The following is an 18,284-nucleotide window of genomic DNA, read 5'->3' on the forward strand; positions in this document are numbered from 1 at the left end:
AACCCATTCATAATGGACTTAATGTCAGGAGAAAACCTTTACCCTTAACCTTAACTACCACCAATTCCTCAATATTTTATTTCCCATACCACCATACTTCGCCACAGCAACGCGTGGCCGGGCACAGCTAGTTATTAATAAAAGCCTTGTCTACGGATTCCCCACTCTCAAGGGACTCTCACCTCATAGTCGATCCCTTTGTGGTTGAGAGCAACGTTGATGGTGAAAGTGGAGGAATCATGGTGGGGCCGGAGCGAAGGCTGCTCATCCGGACGGTACCGGACCATGAAGTTCATGATCGCCCGAGCCTGAGAAATGGACGACAGACATATCTTGTGATGGTGATGAGGATGGCAAACTGCATCCATCTGCATGCAGCCAACACTGGGAAAAGACTGACTTCTTTTGGATTACAAAAGATAGCTGATAATCAGCATGTAAACAGTACATGCAAAAGGGACCTAAGAGTCTTAGCAAGCCACAAGCTGAACATGAGTCAACAGTGTGATGCAACAACTTAAAAAGCCAGTGTGATTCTAGGCTACAACAATAAGATTTATAGTGTCTACATCGAGGGAAGTCACAGTCTCATTTCTGCTCTGGTCAGACCTTACTGTAAAGACTCTGTCCATTTCTGGGCACCACAACTCAAAGATATTGAGAAGCTGGAATTTGTGCAAAGAAAGGTAACCAAAATGCTCAAAGGCCTGAAAACCAAGCTCTATATGAAGCACTTTAGGGAGCTGGGTATGTTGAGCAGAGAATGTTGAGAGGGGACATGAGAGCCATGTTTAAATATGAGAAAGGATGTCATATTGATTAGGGGAGATCTAGACTAGGGAACAGAGCAATGGAATGAAACTGTAGGAGAAGATATTCTACCTAAACTTCAGGAAGAAATTTCTGATGGTTAGAGCTTTTTGCCAGTGGAATATGCTGCCTCAGATTATGGTGGAGTCTCCTTCTCTGGAGGTTTTTAAAGAGAGGTTGGATGGCCATCTTTCAAGAGTGCTTTCATTGGGTGTTCTTGCATGTCAGAAGAGGGTTGGACTGGATAGCCCTTGGGGTTCCCTTCCAACTCTATGAGTCTATCAAAATGCAGCCATAGAAGTGGAATTGTAGTGCTATAATTGTAATGTCTCCCTATAACTTTCAAAGTGGGAACACTATTAATTTCCCCATTTGCTCCTGTTATGCCGCTAGCAGATACCTTGGTGTAGTAGCCTGGGTAGAGCTTCTCTGTGACGGGAGCAATATAGTCTCGCAGAAACTGCAGCCACTCCTTCTCGAAACTGATTTGGTTCATGTGGATGTCCACGGTAGGGACATTCTCGTAGCCACCAGCCAGCCGGGTATCCTAGAAGAAATACACCCAATTTACAATCAGGTGAGGTGGGGATGCCCTCGGATCCACCAATCTATCCCTTACTAATCTATCTAAATCAGGTATGGATAGAGTGTGGCTCGCAGGTCCGCAACCCCACTTGTGTGGCATTGTGTGCTTACCTCGTGCTTCCCTCCAGACCACTGACCAAAATTTTCAGCCTCCTCTACAAGCTCATCACACATCTGATCAGTGAACACTGGGAACCAGTAAACATCAGGACAGGGCTGGAAAGGGAGGAACAGGACAGTGAGGGTCTGTAAGAAAGCCAGAGGCGAGGACAGTGGGCTGTGATACCAAAGGATCCTTTTACCTGCTCATGATATTCCCCTTCCAACACCCGGGAGTAGTTCTCATGGATATATTTGTCCTGCCAGTCCTGAAAAAAGAGAAAGAAAAACGGGGAGATGTTGAGAGTGAGTCATCAAGAGGGGATGCATCTACAGTGTACAAATAATACAGTTTGATGACACTGTAACTACAGTGGCTGAATGCTATGGAATCCTGGTAGTTGTAGTAGTAATAGGTCATTAGCCTTCTCTGCCAAAAAGTGCTGGTTCCTCACCAAACTACAGCTCCCAATAATACCATAGCATTGAGTCATAGCAGTAAAAGTGGTGTCAAACAGCATTAATTTCACAGTATAAATGCAGCCAGGAAAACTATTCTGGTGTTTTGGTTGAGCAGGTTTCTAGCCCTCGTGGATGGAGAGATGTGGCTTTTCAAAAAGGATATGGATCAAACAATTTGAGATAATCCAAGGTGGAAACAAAGCATGTGTGAACGTTAACTCAGAAATTACTGTTGTGTGCTTTCTGGCCTGCAAAAAACACCTTCCAGCTTTGCAAACCAGAGCTCTTGTTCTATGCAAACTTTCCCATGATTAAAGCAGTTTGATCCTACTTTAACTTCCATGGCTCAATGCTATGGAAGGTTGGGAGCTGAAGTTTTACAAGGTTTTTAGCCTTCTCTGCCAAAGAGTGCTGGATCTCACCGAGTGATAATTCTCATGGTTCCATAGTTTTGAATCATGGGAATTAAAGTGGGGTCTAAATGCATTAATCTTATGGTGTAGATGCACCTCCAGTATGCAATCTTAGCTCAAAATATTTCCTAGCTATTAGTGAACAGAGATGAGAGCAGAAAACTTCCAAAAGGTTAAATGCAGGATCTCAGCAGACTGGATTATGCATGAAGAAAAGACGTTCCTATCTCCTGATCTTTTGTATTTTAGAAAATGTAAAAAGTGGTACCCAATAAGTGCCAACTTTTAAATTTCTCATCAAGTCCAGCACAACATTGGCAGCACAACATCGAAAACTTTCAGGGCGGCTCCGGTGTTTGAAACCTGCATGTGCATGGGCCAAATGGCAAAAACCTCACATTTGAGGAGAAATGTGGATCTCACAGCTGCAGTATATTTGGGGATGCCGCTCACCAGAGGGTTCTCTGAGATCTGCCAAAGGTCAGGATGCAGGCGGGACGTGTTGTATCTGGAGGTGGAAAGAAGGCGCCCAAACTCATCCCGGTTACTGATGTGAAGGAAGATGCCCTGAAAGAAGAAAGAGGGACATTTAAATCTGAGTTGGGAAAAGAGGCAAAACTTCACACTGATTCTATGCCCAATAAACTCAGACACACATTGGCAGAACCTGGAATTGCTTCCCAAAAAGAAAAGAAAACAGAACAAAACCACCACTCAGTAGTTTCAGATATGGCTGGGCGTACTTAACACATTTGAGGGAAGCTTAAGTTTCAAAGAATCATAGATACAGAAGACATCTACACTGTATAATTAATACAGTTTGACCCCACTTTAGCTGCAACTCCCAAGAACCCATACCACTGAATCTTGTGAAACTACAACTCCCAAGAACCCATACCATTGAACCATGGCATTTAAAGTGATCTCAAACTGCATTCACTCTATAGTGTAGGTGCGCCCACAGATTTGGAAGAGACAAGAGCCATCCAGTCCAATTTCAATCTGTAATTCAGTGATAGACAATCAAAGCACTCCTGAAAGAAGCCAATCAACCCTTGACTTTTAAGAAAACGATTTAAAGCATGTTAAGTGATCTGATATGGATGATCACTAACTCACCCCATATTTGTAACATTAACTACACTTGCTTCTTTCTTTCCTGGATGCTCTCCAGGGACCAGATTTGGGACTGGTCCCACAGACCACTACTTTGAGTAGCATTGGTTTCTAGTCTTAAAAGGTGATCAATCTGAACGTATGTTCACAAAAAACCCAGTGGGCCAGGTCTTGACTGGATCTTTTTCAACTACAGTAGAGTCTCACTTATCCAAGCTAAACAGGCCGGCAGAAGCTTGGATAAGCGAATATCTTGGATAATAAGGAGGGATTAAGGAAAAGCCTATTAAACATCAAATTAGGTTTTGATTTTACAAATTAAACACCAAAACATCATGTTATACAACAAATTTGACAGAAAAAGTAGTTCAATACGCAGTAATTATGTTGTAATTACTGTATTTACGAATTTAGTATGAAAATATCATGATATATTGAAAACATTGACTACAAAAATGGCTTGGATAATCCAGAAGCTTGGATAAGTGAGGCTTGGATAAGTGAGACTCTACTGTACTATGAAAAGTAGAATGCTGTGTAAACATAGCAACAATTTGCATAACTCTTGAGAGATGCTGAGCATATCTTCCAAAGCACACACAAGTCTGGTTTAATGGTGTCCTCCAGAATGGCCAAAGGTCTCACCTTCTCCCTCACGCTCTTGCAAAAAGCCATATCCGGATCTGTGTCGTCCAAGGTGAAGATATTGCGCTGGGGCAGCTCTTGACGTAAGGTCTCCCCCCGTAATAAATAGGCCTGGGAGATGTAGGGGACGTTCCACATCCCACTGCGACAGTGAAAAAGGAGAGGAGGGTTATGAATATGAAAAACAGTAGTTCACTGGGCAAAGGTTGGGGAATCTCTCATAGCCCACAGGTCAAAAATCTGAGAGAAAAATGGGTTATTGTTGGTGGTATTATTATTATTATTATTATTATTATTATTATTATTATTATTATTATTATTATTTTAGAGGAGTTCTCAAGGACCTCACTTTAGTAATGGGCAGATCTTCCATCAGAACTTGATCATGGAATTGGACTAGAGTACTTAAGAATTCTCTCTAAGAATCTCTAGGTTCGTTACTGTGACTTTATAGTCAACTTCTACCAGATGTCCATTGAGTCATGCTGGAGGATCTAGAGATTCTTAGATAGGACACTGGTAGCATTGGCCATGGGTAATCAAATGTGCCAATGGGTCTCGATCAAGAGAGAAAAACAGGGTATAACAACAACAGTAACAATAACAAAAGTAATGTTAAACTTGCAAAAATGGAAGACTGACTACATATAGGCTAATGAAAAGCTTTTACTGCTGGTACTTAAGCTGGAGGAGAGTTTGGAACCTTTTTCAATGGGGAAAAAAAGTTCATGCAAAAACATGGAAAAGTACTATATTGCAGCACTAAATTAAAGTGATTCCAGGGGCCCAATATTTGTCCCTAAGACTCATAGGAGAGTTTATTTATAGCAGAAAAAGCAAAAAGGAAATAGATTTTGCCAGAAGTCCACTTAGAGGTATATTGTGCACACCATCTCAACAAAGGAACTTTTCTTAACTTTATGTATGCTTTTCCACCCACATAGTGATGGAACTTGTATCCAAAGCCAAAGCTCTTTTTCTCACCCATACAACTCACATTCTCTTGCCCTGGACCAACTCCACATAGTCCTCCGAACGGGCGTAATATTCATCGGGGCTCAGAGCACCCCAGAAGTTAGACCAAAGCTTGCCATGCCGGGACATCATGGGCGCAATCACCTTCCTGGAGTTTGGGGAGACCAGGGAAGGGGGGAAAGAAAAGGTAGGTTGGTTGAGAGGGAGAGATTCCTATGATTCTGTCTTGAAAGCTCTGTGAACTGAAGGAAGAGCAAGGAATATTTCCTCACTTGTTCTCCTGGATAAGGATCTGTAGGATTTCAGGGTTCGTCACAACCACGTCAGCATCAAGGCTGAAGTAATAGTCACAGGTGGTATCCTGCCGGCAAAGATCCCTAATGCAGAAAAGTAGGGGAGAAAATTATTTAACTTAGGATGAAATAGACCCAACCCAATGGTGTAACACAGAATGGCCCATCACTTTTGCAGATTTGTGGATTTGATTGACATGTTATCTCCAAGAATTTCTAGGTCCTCCAGTGCAACCATGGTCAAACTCGCTGGATGATATAGTGCAGTGCTTCTCAATCTGGGGTCCCCAGAGGTTTTTGGCCTTCAACTCCCAGAAATCCTAACAGTTGGTAAAGTGGCTGGGATTTCTGGGAGTTGTAGGCCAAAAACCTCTGGGGACCCCAGATTGAGAACCACTGATATAGCGATTTCTAAAGAGAACCCAACTCTAGGGCATTTGTAGGTTCTCCAGCACAACTCTATAGTCAACTTTCTGTGGACCTTCATGAAAGTGGAAAAACTATGAAGACGAAAAAAACCATATGAAGACCCAGAGAATCATAGAGAGACCACAATCATATTTGCAAATAATCAAATCTACAAAATTTACACCTACAAATGTGAAGGGGCAACTGTACAGACAACAGGAGATGACCTGGCCATGACTGTTGTAAAATGGGATCTGGTATGAAAGAATACTCCGCTACAAAGGATCTATCTCCTTGTGCACTTGACTAAGTTTTTCTTCCAAGTGGTTCAATTTTTTGAACTGGCTGCTTCCTGCCTGGGGGAATCCTTTGTTGAGAGGTGCTAGCTGGATCTGATTGTTTTCTGTCTAGAATTCTCCCGTTGCTCTTTATTTACTGTCTTGATTTTAGTTTTTGTTTTTTGAACAAATGAACAAAATATGGCTACCAGTATTTAAAAAACTCTAAAATCAGGACAGCGAATAAAGAACAACACTCAGAAAACAGGAGAATTCCAGACAGAAAACAATCAGGGCCAGCTAACACCTCCTAACAAAGGATTCCCCCAGGCAGTAAGCAGCCAGTTCTTGAAGCTGCAAGACCATTCAATGCTAATCAAGGTGGCCAATTGCTACATTAACACTTGCCTCAAACAGACAAGAGTTCTTTCTTCCACCCTGGACATTCCACAGATATATAAACCCCTCTTGCCTAGTTTTCAACAGACCTCACAACCTCTGAGGTTGCCTGCCACAGATGCAGGTGAAATGTCAGGATAGAATGCTTCAGGAACATGGCCGTACAGCCTGCAAAACTCACAGCATCCCAGTGATTCTGGCCATGAAATCCTTCAACAACACAGGGAACAGCTTGTCTGCTCAGTGTTTTTCCCCCTTTGCTGCCCTCAACCAGGTTACATTCCAACATTTTGACTCACATGGCTATATCTCTGGCTTCTCCCTCACTGATGTCTTCCTCTGGTCCCACTAGTTTGATGGAATCAAAGGCTTCACGGAGCTGTTCCCACTCCGCTTGGATGTGCTGCTCATGATACACCACCTGGCACACAAAGTCAGGACCTATTAATGTCAACTGGCAAGCAAGGGGTCGTCTTTCTCTGTCTTTTGGGCTGCTATATTCCTATATAAGACAGCCTTTAATATAACACAGGAGAGCAATATATGGTAGATGCAGGCCTTCCTTGCTTTAACTTAAAGATAACAGAGTTGCTCATCATACAATGGACTTCGTTAGATCTGAGGAATGAAAGACTGCACCATAGATTGCTAAATAAAACAATTCAAATATTCCATAGGCTTTCACCCCATTGGTCAATATGCAATGCTGATCCTCCTTGCATGCCCCTCCCACCAAATATACTCATAAAACCCAAAGATTTGAGATATTCTCAGTGCCACAAGAATTGCATTGGCACCATAAATCAACCAGGTATAGATAAATACTTCCTAACTAATGAGAGAAAGTACCATTCTTCACCAGCACCCCAAATGCACAAACTCTGCATAATTCCCATCCTTCCTTTTAGTGCGGAGTACAACTTACACGATTGTGGATGAAGAGGCTGAGGTGCGAGTAAGGGTAATCGAAAGTTAGGAGGCGCTGGAGAAACTGAGGGAAAAAGGGGGTGGGCTGCTCTATGAACACCCCCACCAGCACACGGGGATAGGATTCATCCTGTAAAAAAGAAAGCACATGGGGAAAAATAAGCACTTTCCTCCCAAAATGTCCATCTTGATTCCCCTGATCTCCAGAATCCATATAGGACTTACTCCTCTCTGTCAAAACCTTTTTGTATCTGTTCCCTTATAATAATCAGCTTTCTACAGTTGCTGGGGTTAGGGATGAAGGACCCCTACAAAAGTAGGAAAAATACAAATGTAAAAATCCCGTGAAAACATCTTTCTTGTAGACTTCTAGGTCAGGGGTTCTCAACCTGGGGTCCCCAGATGTTTTTGGCCTTCAACTCCTGGAAATCCTAACGGCTAGTAAACTGGCTGGGATTTCTGGGAGTTGTAGGCCAAAAACATCTGGGGACCTCAGGTTGAGAACCACTGCTCTTGGTCCTCTGATGGAACTCTATAGTTAACATCTGGCCAAAGAATCATGTTGGAGGACTTTAAAACGCCTAGAGAAATGTTCTCTGTACAAATCTCTACACCTTTCAGTGCCAATCTAGGGTGGAGGTTGACCATGGAGTCATGCTACAGGACCTAGAGATTCCTAGAGAGAATATATTAAATCTGTGAACAATCAAATCCATAAACGTGAATGGTTGACTGTAAAATTGTCTCTCTGCAATTGTGGTTTTGTCTTTTGCAAATCTGATTATTTGGAGATTTTTTTATCGTGTCAGAAGTGACTTGAGAACATACTGCGAGTTGCTTCTGGTGTTGAAAGAATTGGCCATCTACAGGGATGTTGCCCAGGGGATGTCCGGATGTGCTGGGAGGCTTCTCTCACGTCCCCGCAAGTTGGAGCGGACAGACGGGAGCTCGTCCCATTTTGCAGATTCGAACTGGCAACCTTCAGGTCAGCAACCCTACCGTAAGGTCAGCAGTCCAGCCAGCACAAGAGTTTAACCCTTTGCACCACCGTGGCTCCAGATATATGATTAATAGGGTTCTTTCTAGGAATCTCTAAGTCCTCAAGTCAACTTCTTCCTGTCATGCTAATAAGACCTAGAGATTTCTAGGAAAAATGTCTTTTTAGGAATCTATAGATCCTCAAAAACTATTCTATGGTCACCTTGTAGTGGAAATTGACTACAGATCTGTATTGGACTGGAAATTCCTAAAGAGGTGCTCTCTCAGGTTAAAAATACAGCAATTACTTTATTTGCAATTTTTTCTTTTCATGGGGCTCCTCTACCTCTAACCCCAGTGAATCTAGAGATCTGACTATAGTGCCATATCCTTTCTTATCCATCATCTCACCGGCAAATCTGACAGATCCAGGAGGCCTTGGTCGCACGTCCCACAGCCTCCCTCGTATGTCCAGGCATTGGGGACGTAGTTGCCCAGGTAGTTTAGCTGCAGCTGCAGAAACAGAAGAAAAAGAAAGAGCACAGGGCATCACAAGGAAGATTAGGTTGGTGGTTCTAAAGACTCAAAAGTGTGGCTCCTCCATGAGGACTTCAAACATTATTTTTTTAAAAGAAGCATTTGAACATGTACGTCTCTCAGACCATGACCTTGACCTGTTTTGAGCAGACAAAAATTTCTGAATGTGAGTCAACACATAAGTCAGTCTCTTTGACTATGTTGGTCTGATTGACTTATGTGTTGACTCACAACTCAGAAATTATGATTTGACAAGTCTATTCTAGTTGATACTAAATAATAGGATTGGAATCCATGTGTATAGCGCTCAGAAAGATGGCCTTTTCCAGGTTGCAAGTCAAGATTGCAAATTAGGGAAAAGAAATCTTTCCAAGCTGTATTTGCTTTACCTTAGGTACAGACTGAGCATCCCTGATCCCCAATGCCCAGCATCAGATGAGCTTTGGATGATTGGATTTTTTTATTATTTTGGAATATTTATATTCACATATATGTACACAATGAGATATCTTGGAGATGGGAACCAAGTCTAAACATGAAATTTATTTATGTTTCACATTCACTTTATAAACATAATTTAAATACTCTTGTGTGTCAAACAAAGTCTGAGTATGCTGACCCATCAGCAGAAATGTCACTATCTCAGCAGCCCATGTGGCCAATTTTTGGATTTTGGTGTATTTAAGATTTTGGAATTCTGGGTATTGTATATCCCAAAATGTGGTTGTCACATTGGGCTATTAGGTCCCTTGTCCCTTTTGATAGCTCCTTTAATGTTCAGACTTAAACCCAAAGTGGATATACTGCCCCACGGTCATGGGAGGAGTTCTTCAAAGATTAATATCTCCTTTGTATATACAGAAATGGGTTACCTTGGTGGGCCCATTGCCATGGATGACAACAGGAAGGGTGTCGTAAGCCACATTGCGGGCTCGCACCCGGGTCGGCTCAAATTTCAGAACCACCTCCTCTGTTAAATAAAATAACATAGGGAAAATATGCAACATATTAATTATTTCTGATCAAGAAACCATGAAAAACACAAACTGCATTAATTCTACAGGAGAAAAGGGATGTCCCCAAGTCTTCTCCTCTTTCACATCTTTCCAACTTTCATCTTCACACCAATGATTCATTTGCTCACACTCTTATGCAATGACATTTGGAGAAAAAGCATCACTCACCAATGGCCCCATTCAAGTTTTGGAAAATTTTCGACTTGTGATCGAGGGTGATCCCATGTTTCTCCTGCAGACAAGAAAGGAGAAAGTGGTAAAAATAAAACAAAAATCTACAATAAACCAAAATCACCATCATTCCTCCAATCGGAAAACTCTGTGACTGGAAGGATGATAAAGCACCATGGGTAGATTGTTGTCTGTCTTCAAGTCATTTCCAACTTATGGTGACCCTACAGAGAACCTATTATGGGGTTTCCTGAGACTATGCTACTTACCCGAGGATACCCAGCGGAGACTTGTACCCACGTTTCCAGAGGTATATTCCAATGTTCAAACTACTAAATATTCATCCCATTTCTTTCTCCTGGTCTTCACTCACCCTTAAGCCTGGGTCCAAATAAATGCGTGTATAGAAAAGCTGGTCATCATCGTTATCCTTGTATTTCCACATTTGGACAATGCGATTGATGGTGGGGGCATAACCAATAAACCCTAGGAAAAAGAGATGTAGTTTAGGTCCTTTGGGGGTTGTGCATTACTCAGGACTAGCCTTGCAGTCTTAAGGGGAGAATACATAACTCTTTTTTCATGGGATGACGCTGGCGTATACAAAACTCTTTGGGGAATGATTATTGCCATGATGAAAGAGAAATCCATCACTATTCCTCATAGGCAAAGTACAGACCTTCAGTACGCTGCAGAGTTCTCACTCTTTGGGTGAGCTGATTTTCCTTCTCTGTTTCTACTCTCCAATGCCCACTATCCATTTTCACACTACAAGACCACAGCCTTTTGGTAGCGATTTAATTCAATGGCCTGCTGCATCGAATGGCATCCTGAAATCTGTAGTTTGGTGACCCACTACAGCTCTCCGGCAGATAATTCTACCAAAGCTCACAAAACTACAAATCCCATAAGATGGAGCCATGCGCTTATAATGGCATCAAAGGGCTGAATGGTGTACGGTCAGCCTTCCACATTTGCAGGTTTTACTTTTGCAGATTTGATTATTCATGGATTTGACTGATAAGGTTTTTAACTGTGAAGATTTAATACTGTTTATACGTAATTCTGTTTTAATGTTTTTATATTTGTATATTTGTATAAAAGTCATTTTGTTGCACTGTGTTGTGATGGGGAGGTTAATTCAAAAAACTGGAATTGTAAACAGCATATACGGGGAGAAGGGCAGGGTATAAATGCATGTAATAAATAAATAAATATTTTAAATTTTGTACTAATGCTTTTATGTTAAGTCGCTTTGAGTCCCCTTCAGGAGAGATAAAGCAGGGCATAATAAATAATAATAATAATAATAATAATAATAATAATAATAATAATAATAATAATAATATCTCAGGGAATCACTAGGTCCTCCAGTGTGACTCAATTTCCACCAGACACTGACCACAGAGTCACCCTGGAGGCCTACAGAGAATGCCTATAGAAAGTATTTCAGGGATAGGATTCAGCACATAAGCTACCCTCTTTAAAGGCCAAACTAAAACACATGGTGGATTCACTGCTCCCTATTGACATGGATCAGACATAAACCATCGCTGCCCGCATTTAACCTTTTACCTCCTGAATTGAGGAATCGCTTCCCAACAGCGACTGCTGGATACTTTTCAGCCAGTGACCATTCTGGCCAGCAAAAACTTTCGGCTGAGAAAACCAGCTTGCTTTTGAAGTGCCGGAACTTCCACAGAAGTTCGATGGGGCTCCCGGCCAGGATCACATCATAGCTGTAAATGAAGACAGACTGAGAGTTTTCATGTGCCTGAAATGTTTCATTTCCCTTGGAGCAAAGAGGCCAAAGGTTAGATAATGTAAACAATTTCCATATGGAAATGGATGTTCTCATTATGTAAAAACTTGCAGATGAAGAATGAGTCTCTACAGCAGTGGGTCCCCAGATGTTTTGGTCTTTTACTCCCAGAATTATGAACAGCTGATAAACTGTTGTAGGCCAAAACATCTGGGGACCCACAGGTTCAGAACCACTGCTTTACAGTGACAAATGGACCCATCGCCAAGACTACCCCTGGAAGACAATCATACTCGGCCACGAGGGATCACCTATGATGATGATGATTGTGTGGAGATCATAGTTGGGCCTAAGTCATGCATAGACAAACTTCGGCCCTCCAGGTGTTTCGGATTTCAACTGGCTGTTAGATATTGCGGGGAGTTAAAGTCCAAAACACCTGGAGGGCTGGTTTGCCCAAATCTGATGTAGATGGATCTCTAGTCTCTAGAGGAACAGAAAACAAACTAGCTCCATCTTCAATATTACATCCCTTCTAATATTTAAACATGGCTTTCATGTCTCCTCTTAACTTTATCTTCTCAAGGCTAATCACACCCAGTTCCCTAAACCATCTCTTAGAGGGAATAATAGTTTATAGACCTTTTACCATTTTGGTTGCCCTTCACTGGATACATTTCAGCTTGTCAACATCATTCTTGAATTGTGTTGTCCAAAACAGGACACCGCATTATTCCATGCGAGGTCTGATCAAAGCAGACTAGACTTCCTTTGATCTCTACTCGTACTGATAAGTTTAGAATCACATTGGCTTTATGGTTGCTTCATCACACAACTGACCAGCTCACTCACATTCAGCATGAACTCTTTACTAATACTCCTAGATCCCTTTTATATATACTGACGTCTAGCCAGGTCTAGCCAGGAAAACATGAAAATGTAAGTAGATCAATAGGTACCGCTCCGGCGGGAAGGTAATGGCGCTCCATGCAGTCATGCCGGCCACATGACCTTGGAGGTGTTTTTGGACAACACCGGCTCTTTGGCTTAGAAATGGAGATGAGCACCAACCTCCAGAGTCGGTTACGACTGGACTTAACGTCAGGGGAAACCTTTACCTTTTCTAGCCAGGTGTCAGCCATCCTATATTTTGCTTTTTATTTCCAAAGTGAAGTACCATACATTTCTCCCTGTTGATATTCATTTTTTTTCAGTTTTGGCCCAGCTCTCTAATTTGTTAAGGTAATTTTGGATTCTCCTCCTGTGTCTTCTATTCATATTGAAGTTTTGAAGACTCTCCATAGTAGTTCCTATACATCAGGCATGGGCAAACTTGGGTCCTCCAGGTGTTTTGGACTCCAACTCCCACAATTCCTAACAGCCTACCGGCTGTTAGGAATTGCGGGAGTTGAAGTCCAAAACACCTGGAGGGCCCAAGTTTGCCCATGTCTGAAATTGTCACGGTATCTTGACCTACATTCAAGAAATCACAATGACAAAATCACAGAGCCTACCTGTCCACAAACATGACAATCAGGTCCTCCTCATTGGCGTATTTCTTCATTTCGTTCTTCAGCCATCGGACCTTCTGTCCTCCACCGACGGTCCGGGCCACATCTCCTCCTTTCCAGTCTTCACCTAAGCCAAGAGTCTATGGAAGGGGTAAACAGGGGTAATAGACAAAACGGTAGCACCCCGAAGGAGACTCAGGGCGGATTACAATGAACACATATATGGCAAACATTCAATGCCAACAGACAAACAACATACATTAGACAGACTCAGAGGCATTTTTAACATTTTTCCAGCTTCACGATTCCGGCCACAGGGGGAGCTGTTGCTTCACCGTCCAGTAGTGGCTGTACTTCCTCATTCCTTTTCTCGTGTTTTGCTGGCAGTTTTATGGTGTTGTAAATTAGTCTCCCGCATAAAGCGTCCCTAAATTTCCCTAATTGACAGGTGCAACTGTCTTTCGGGGCTGCATAGGTCAACAGCAAGCCGGGGCTATTAATGGTCGGAGGCTTAACCCGACCCAGGCTTCGAACTCATGACCGCTTGGTCAGTAGTGATTTATAGCAGCTGGTTACTAGCCAGCTGCGCCACAGCCCGGCACCACTGTTGTGGTGGTCCTCTGCCTCTAAGCCGCAGCAAATCTAGAAGGCTTACTGCTTTTTCCCCTTATCATCTTTTTTCAGTGTTGAGCTTTCACAACCATACTTAGAGCATATCTACACTGTAGAATTAATGCAGTTTTACACCATTTTAACAACCATGGCTCAATTGTACGAAATCCTGGTATTTATAGTTTGGTGAGATACCAGTACTCTCTGGCACAGGAAGAGAAAGACCTTGTAAAACTACAGCTTCCAAAATTCTATAACGTTGAGCCATAACAGTTAAGGTGGTGTCAAGCCGCATTATTTCCACAGTGTAGATGCACCCTTAGAAACACACGGGGTAAAAGACTCAAAGAGAGCTGTATATTGGCCATGCTACTTGACATTTTCTGTTAAGAAAAGAGGCATTTCCCACTTTCCTGGGATTTTTGGGAAGACAATGGGAGGGAAGATTGGCAACTACCTTGACGGTGTAGTTGAAAAATTTGGCAGTCCGCAGGAAACGCTGGTAACCTTCTGTCTCGTCAGTGGCTGCCGTCAAGACCAGGAGTTTGCCTGGAGATAGGAAGACACAAAGAGAGAGTCAAAATAACCCATAGTCAAGCTTCCAGACCTTTTATCATTTGGTATGGAAATGATCATATTGTAGACAAGACATTTCTCCCTCTGCTATCAAGGACAAAACAACAGCAGGTCTGGATATGCAGGACTTAGGAATGTTAAGTATGGACTTTATATTTTCCAGACAAAGGAAACTCATGCCTAGAAAGCACAACATGGTGCCAATTAATTCCAGGTTTTTTCCCTTTAACTCCAAAGGATTTAAAATTTCCGGAGGACACATGCATGAATAGGAATGCATACAATTCAGCTTGAACAAGTCTGGGCCTGGAAGGTTTAGCAAGAATTCTTGTGCAGCGAGGTGAAAGCACTAAATTGGAAATTATATTGGTTTCATCCTACCTTTCTTTCATCCAAGAGCATTAATGCAGCTTGACACCACTTAGGCCCCTTCTACACAGCTGTACAAAATCCACATTATCTGCTTTGAACTAGATTATATGGCATTGTAGACTAAGATAATTCATTTCAAATCAGATAATCTGATAACCTGGATTATCTGGCAGTGTGGAAGGGGCCTCAAGCTGCCACGGCTCATAGACATCCGGGAGCTGTAGTTTGGCCAAGTCTTCGGCAGAGAAGACCAAAGACCTTATCAAAGGAGAACTCCCACAATTCAATTGCACTGAGCAATCCAGTAAAAGTGATGTCAATCTGCATTAATCTGCATTAATTGAGATGTAGATGCACTCTAGTTTATTCAGATTTCCAGGTCAGGGAAGCTAATTTATTTTTAACAATCTTGACATCTCAATTAAGAGATAAAAGCAGGATATAAATAAATATATTATGTAAGTGTTATAATAATAAGTCTGTATGTTTATATAACGTACGTACAGGTTGAGTATCCCTCAGCTGAAACTCTTGGTACCAGAAATGCTCAGATTTCTGATTTCCTGTATATACTCGAATATAAGCCAACCCAAATATAAGCCAAGGCACCTAATTTTACCACCAAAAAAACTGTGAAAGTATTGACTCCAGTATAAGCCAAGATACCAATAAAATTACATTAATTGAGGCATCAGTAGTTTAAATGCTTTTGAATCTTTACATCAAACTGTAATTTAAGATATGACTGTTCAACTCTGATTAAATCATTATTTTCATCTTCTTCAATGTAAATGTGCTTATGTATCCTTTTAATAATAATAGAGTGAAATAATAAATGTAATAATATTTATTTATTTATTTACATCATTTATAATAATAATAAATGTAATAATACAGTAAAATAATAAATGTATTATTAATAATAAAAATATAATAAAATAAATGTAAAAGTAACAATAACAGAGTAAAATAATAAATGTAAAAATACCAATAATAATAGAGAAAAATAATAAATATACCATATATACTTGAGTATAAGCCGACCTGAATTTAAGCCCACCAGGACCCTCACCCGAGTATAAGTCGAGGAGGTTTTTTTTTCAGTCCTAAAAAAGGGCTGCAAAACTAGGCTTATAGTCAAGTATATACAGTATTTATTTTTATTTTGATTCTGGAATATTTGTATATATAAAATGAGATATGTCACAACAATATTCATTTAAGTTTCATATCAATATATATGTATATGTATATATTATGTACACAGATGTACACAGAAATCTCAGATAAAGATTGTTTATGATTCTATGATTCTATGTTCAACATATACATCTAAAAGAAACTTTTTCGAACATAGAGCTTTATCCAATTCTATCAGCCTCACCCTACGAGAAAGCACATTCCTAGAGTGCAAAGACTTGACAAATGCATCTTTTCCCCCCAGGGCAACTAGCTTCTATGCAAAATAAATGTGGGTTGGAACAACACAGGAGTTTTAAAGGAGAGCAGGGGAAGAACGGAGGAAGATACACCAGCCAGAGTCCTGCTAAGAGGTGTGAACATTTTGCACACTCAAGCAGGAGTGTTCAGATGGTACCGGAGGCACAAACCGCACGTATTCCAGGCAACTCAATATTGGCACAAAAAGGTCCAAAAACAACATGACTTGCATAAAGAGAAGGTTGGGTTTGATATTCCTTCTCTCTCTCAATCTTTCTTTCAAACACAAACATATACACACTTATATATACACACAACATAAATCCAGCATTCACTTTATGGCTGAGGACTTGTTCTCCCCACCTTTCGAAGGGGAAAAAAGGCGAAATCATCAAACTTTTGTAAATTACTATCTTTATCAGGAGAGTAGCTGCAAAAATATTTGGAAACATATTAGTTAGTTTGCACACATTTTATGAGGGACTGAGCAGAGAAACAAAATAATCATTTGGATGATGCTTACTGCAAATACAGCAACAGTTCAGAATGAAGCAATGAAAGATTATAGCCACAAATGATCTGAAAATCATGTCTGACTCTGAGGGTGGTGCTCATCTCCATTTCTAAGCCGAAGAGCCAGCGTTGTCATCCTAGGTCATGTGGCCGGCATGACTGCATGGAGCGCCATTACCTTCCTGCCAGAGCAGTACCTATTGATCTACTCACATTTGCATGTTTTCGAACTGCTAGGTTGGCAGAAGCTGGGGCTAACAGCGGGAACTCACCCCGCTCCCAGGATTTGAACCGCTGACCTTTCGGTTAGCAGGTTCAGCAGCTCAGCAACTTAACCCACTGAGCCATCAGGGGCTCCATAAATACATATAAATATTTATACATACATACATACATATATATATATATATATATATATATATATATATATATATCTAACACAGATGTATTCAGTCCAGGTTCTAGTTCCCAAGAGTTACGAATCTTTACTGAGGGATCTTGAGTCAATCAACAGCTCTCTACACTGTAGAATGAATGCAGTTTGATCCCACTTTAGCTGCCACGGCTCAATGCTATGGAATCTTAAGAGTTGTGGCTTTACAAGGTTTTTAGTCTTCTCTATCAAAGAGTGCTAGTACCTCACCAAACTACAATTCCCATGATTCCATAGCATTGAGCCATGGTGATTAAAGTGGTGTCAAACTGCAATAATTCCACAGTGGAGATGCACCTTTACTCGGATCTAAAGTGGTTATTTGAAGACAAAGTGGGAAAGAGGAGAGCTACTGAATGCTCCTCTGGACCATTCACTGGATAAAAGGTTAGTTTTCTACTGGCTAAGACTATTGGGACCTGCAGTCCAACAATTTCTGGAGGACCAGATCTTTCCCATCAGTTGTCCAGCTCCTGGGATCCTATAAAGTTCTGCTCAAAAGCAAGCCACGTTTGAGCTCCACCGAGCACACTTTCTGGCAAGGGAATGAGAAGACAGGCTTTGCTTTGTCTCTCACTAATAAAGGGCTAGCCAGAAAAGCAACCTTGACTCCTGCCCTTGCCAAAAACATAAATTATACTTTTCTAAAATAAGAGGTTGTCTTTCCACGAATGTGAGCCTGCTCGCATTCATGGAATATTCGACAGTATTTGGCCTAAGTCAAAATAATAGTATTGGACTGGGCAACCAGATGGGGTGCCAACTCGCTTTCATGATTCACCCTCCATTTCTCAACCAACAGATGTAAGATTTTTGGAGGTGAGAGAACTTTCTTTACATTTCCTTGCATGAACAATTGGCAGGGGGATGGAAATCAGCCATTTTTATGGAGGGAATCCATACAGCTGCAGCATTGGCTGGAACACAAACAGTCATACTGAAACTATTAAATC

General features: G+C 41.3%; 1 protein-coding gene across 1 annotated transcript in view; it reads right to left on the bottom strand.

Moving 5' to 3' along the window:
* The window catches only part of plod3 (procollagen-lysine,2-oxoglutarate 5-dioxygenase 3), a 33,051-nt gene that overhangs the window by 4,164 nt on the left and 10,603 nt on the right, over window positions 1-18,284 (bottom strand). Inside the window, exons 2-18 of the mRNA XM_008120383.3 lie at window positions 14,455-14,546; window positions 13,389-13,525; window positions 11,688-11,851; window positions 10,486-10,598; window positions 10,110-10,173; window positions 9,798-9,895; window positions 8,800-8,901; window positions 7,409-7,540; window positions 6,783-6,904; window positions 5,378-5,482; window positions 5,128-5,253; window positions 4,131-4,272; window positions 2,823-2,936; window positions 1,698-1,763; window positions 1,507-1,611; window positions 1,211-1,357; window positions 183-308 (exon numbers count right to left, since the gene is read on the bottom strand). Of these exons, the coding sequence (XP_008118590.1) occupies window positions 183-308; window positions 1,211-1,357; window positions 1,507-1,611; window positions 1,698-1,763; window positions 2,823-2,936; window positions 4,131-4,272; window positions 5,128-5,253; window positions 5,378-5,482; window positions 6,783-6,904; window positions 7,409-7,540; window positions 8,800-8,901; window positions 9,798-9,895; window positions 10,110-10,173; window positions 10,486-10,598; window positions 11,688-11,851; window positions 13,389-13,525; window positions 14,455-14,546 (1,955 nt within the window). The remainder of the gene's footprint in view (window positions 1-182; window positions 309-1,210; window positions 1,358-1,506; window positions 1,612-1,697; window positions 1,764-2,822; window positions 2,937-4,130; window positions 4,273-5,127; window positions 5,254-5,377; window positions 5,483-6,782; window positions 6,905-7,408; window positions 7,541-8,799; window positions 8,902-9,797; window positions 9,896-10,109; window positions 10,174-10,485; window positions 10,599-11,687; window positions 11,852-13,388; window positions 13,526-14,454; window positions 14,547-18,284) is intronic.

The sequence above is a fragment of the Anolis carolinensis genome, chromosome 6 (assembly GCF_035594765.1).
Source record: "Anolis carolinensis isolate JA03-04 chromosome 6, rAnoCar3.1.pri, whole genome shotgun sequence".
Taxonomy (NCBI): domain Eukaryota; kingdom Metazoa; phylum Chordata; class Lepidosauria; order Squamata; family Dactyloidae; genus Anolis; species Anolis carolinensis.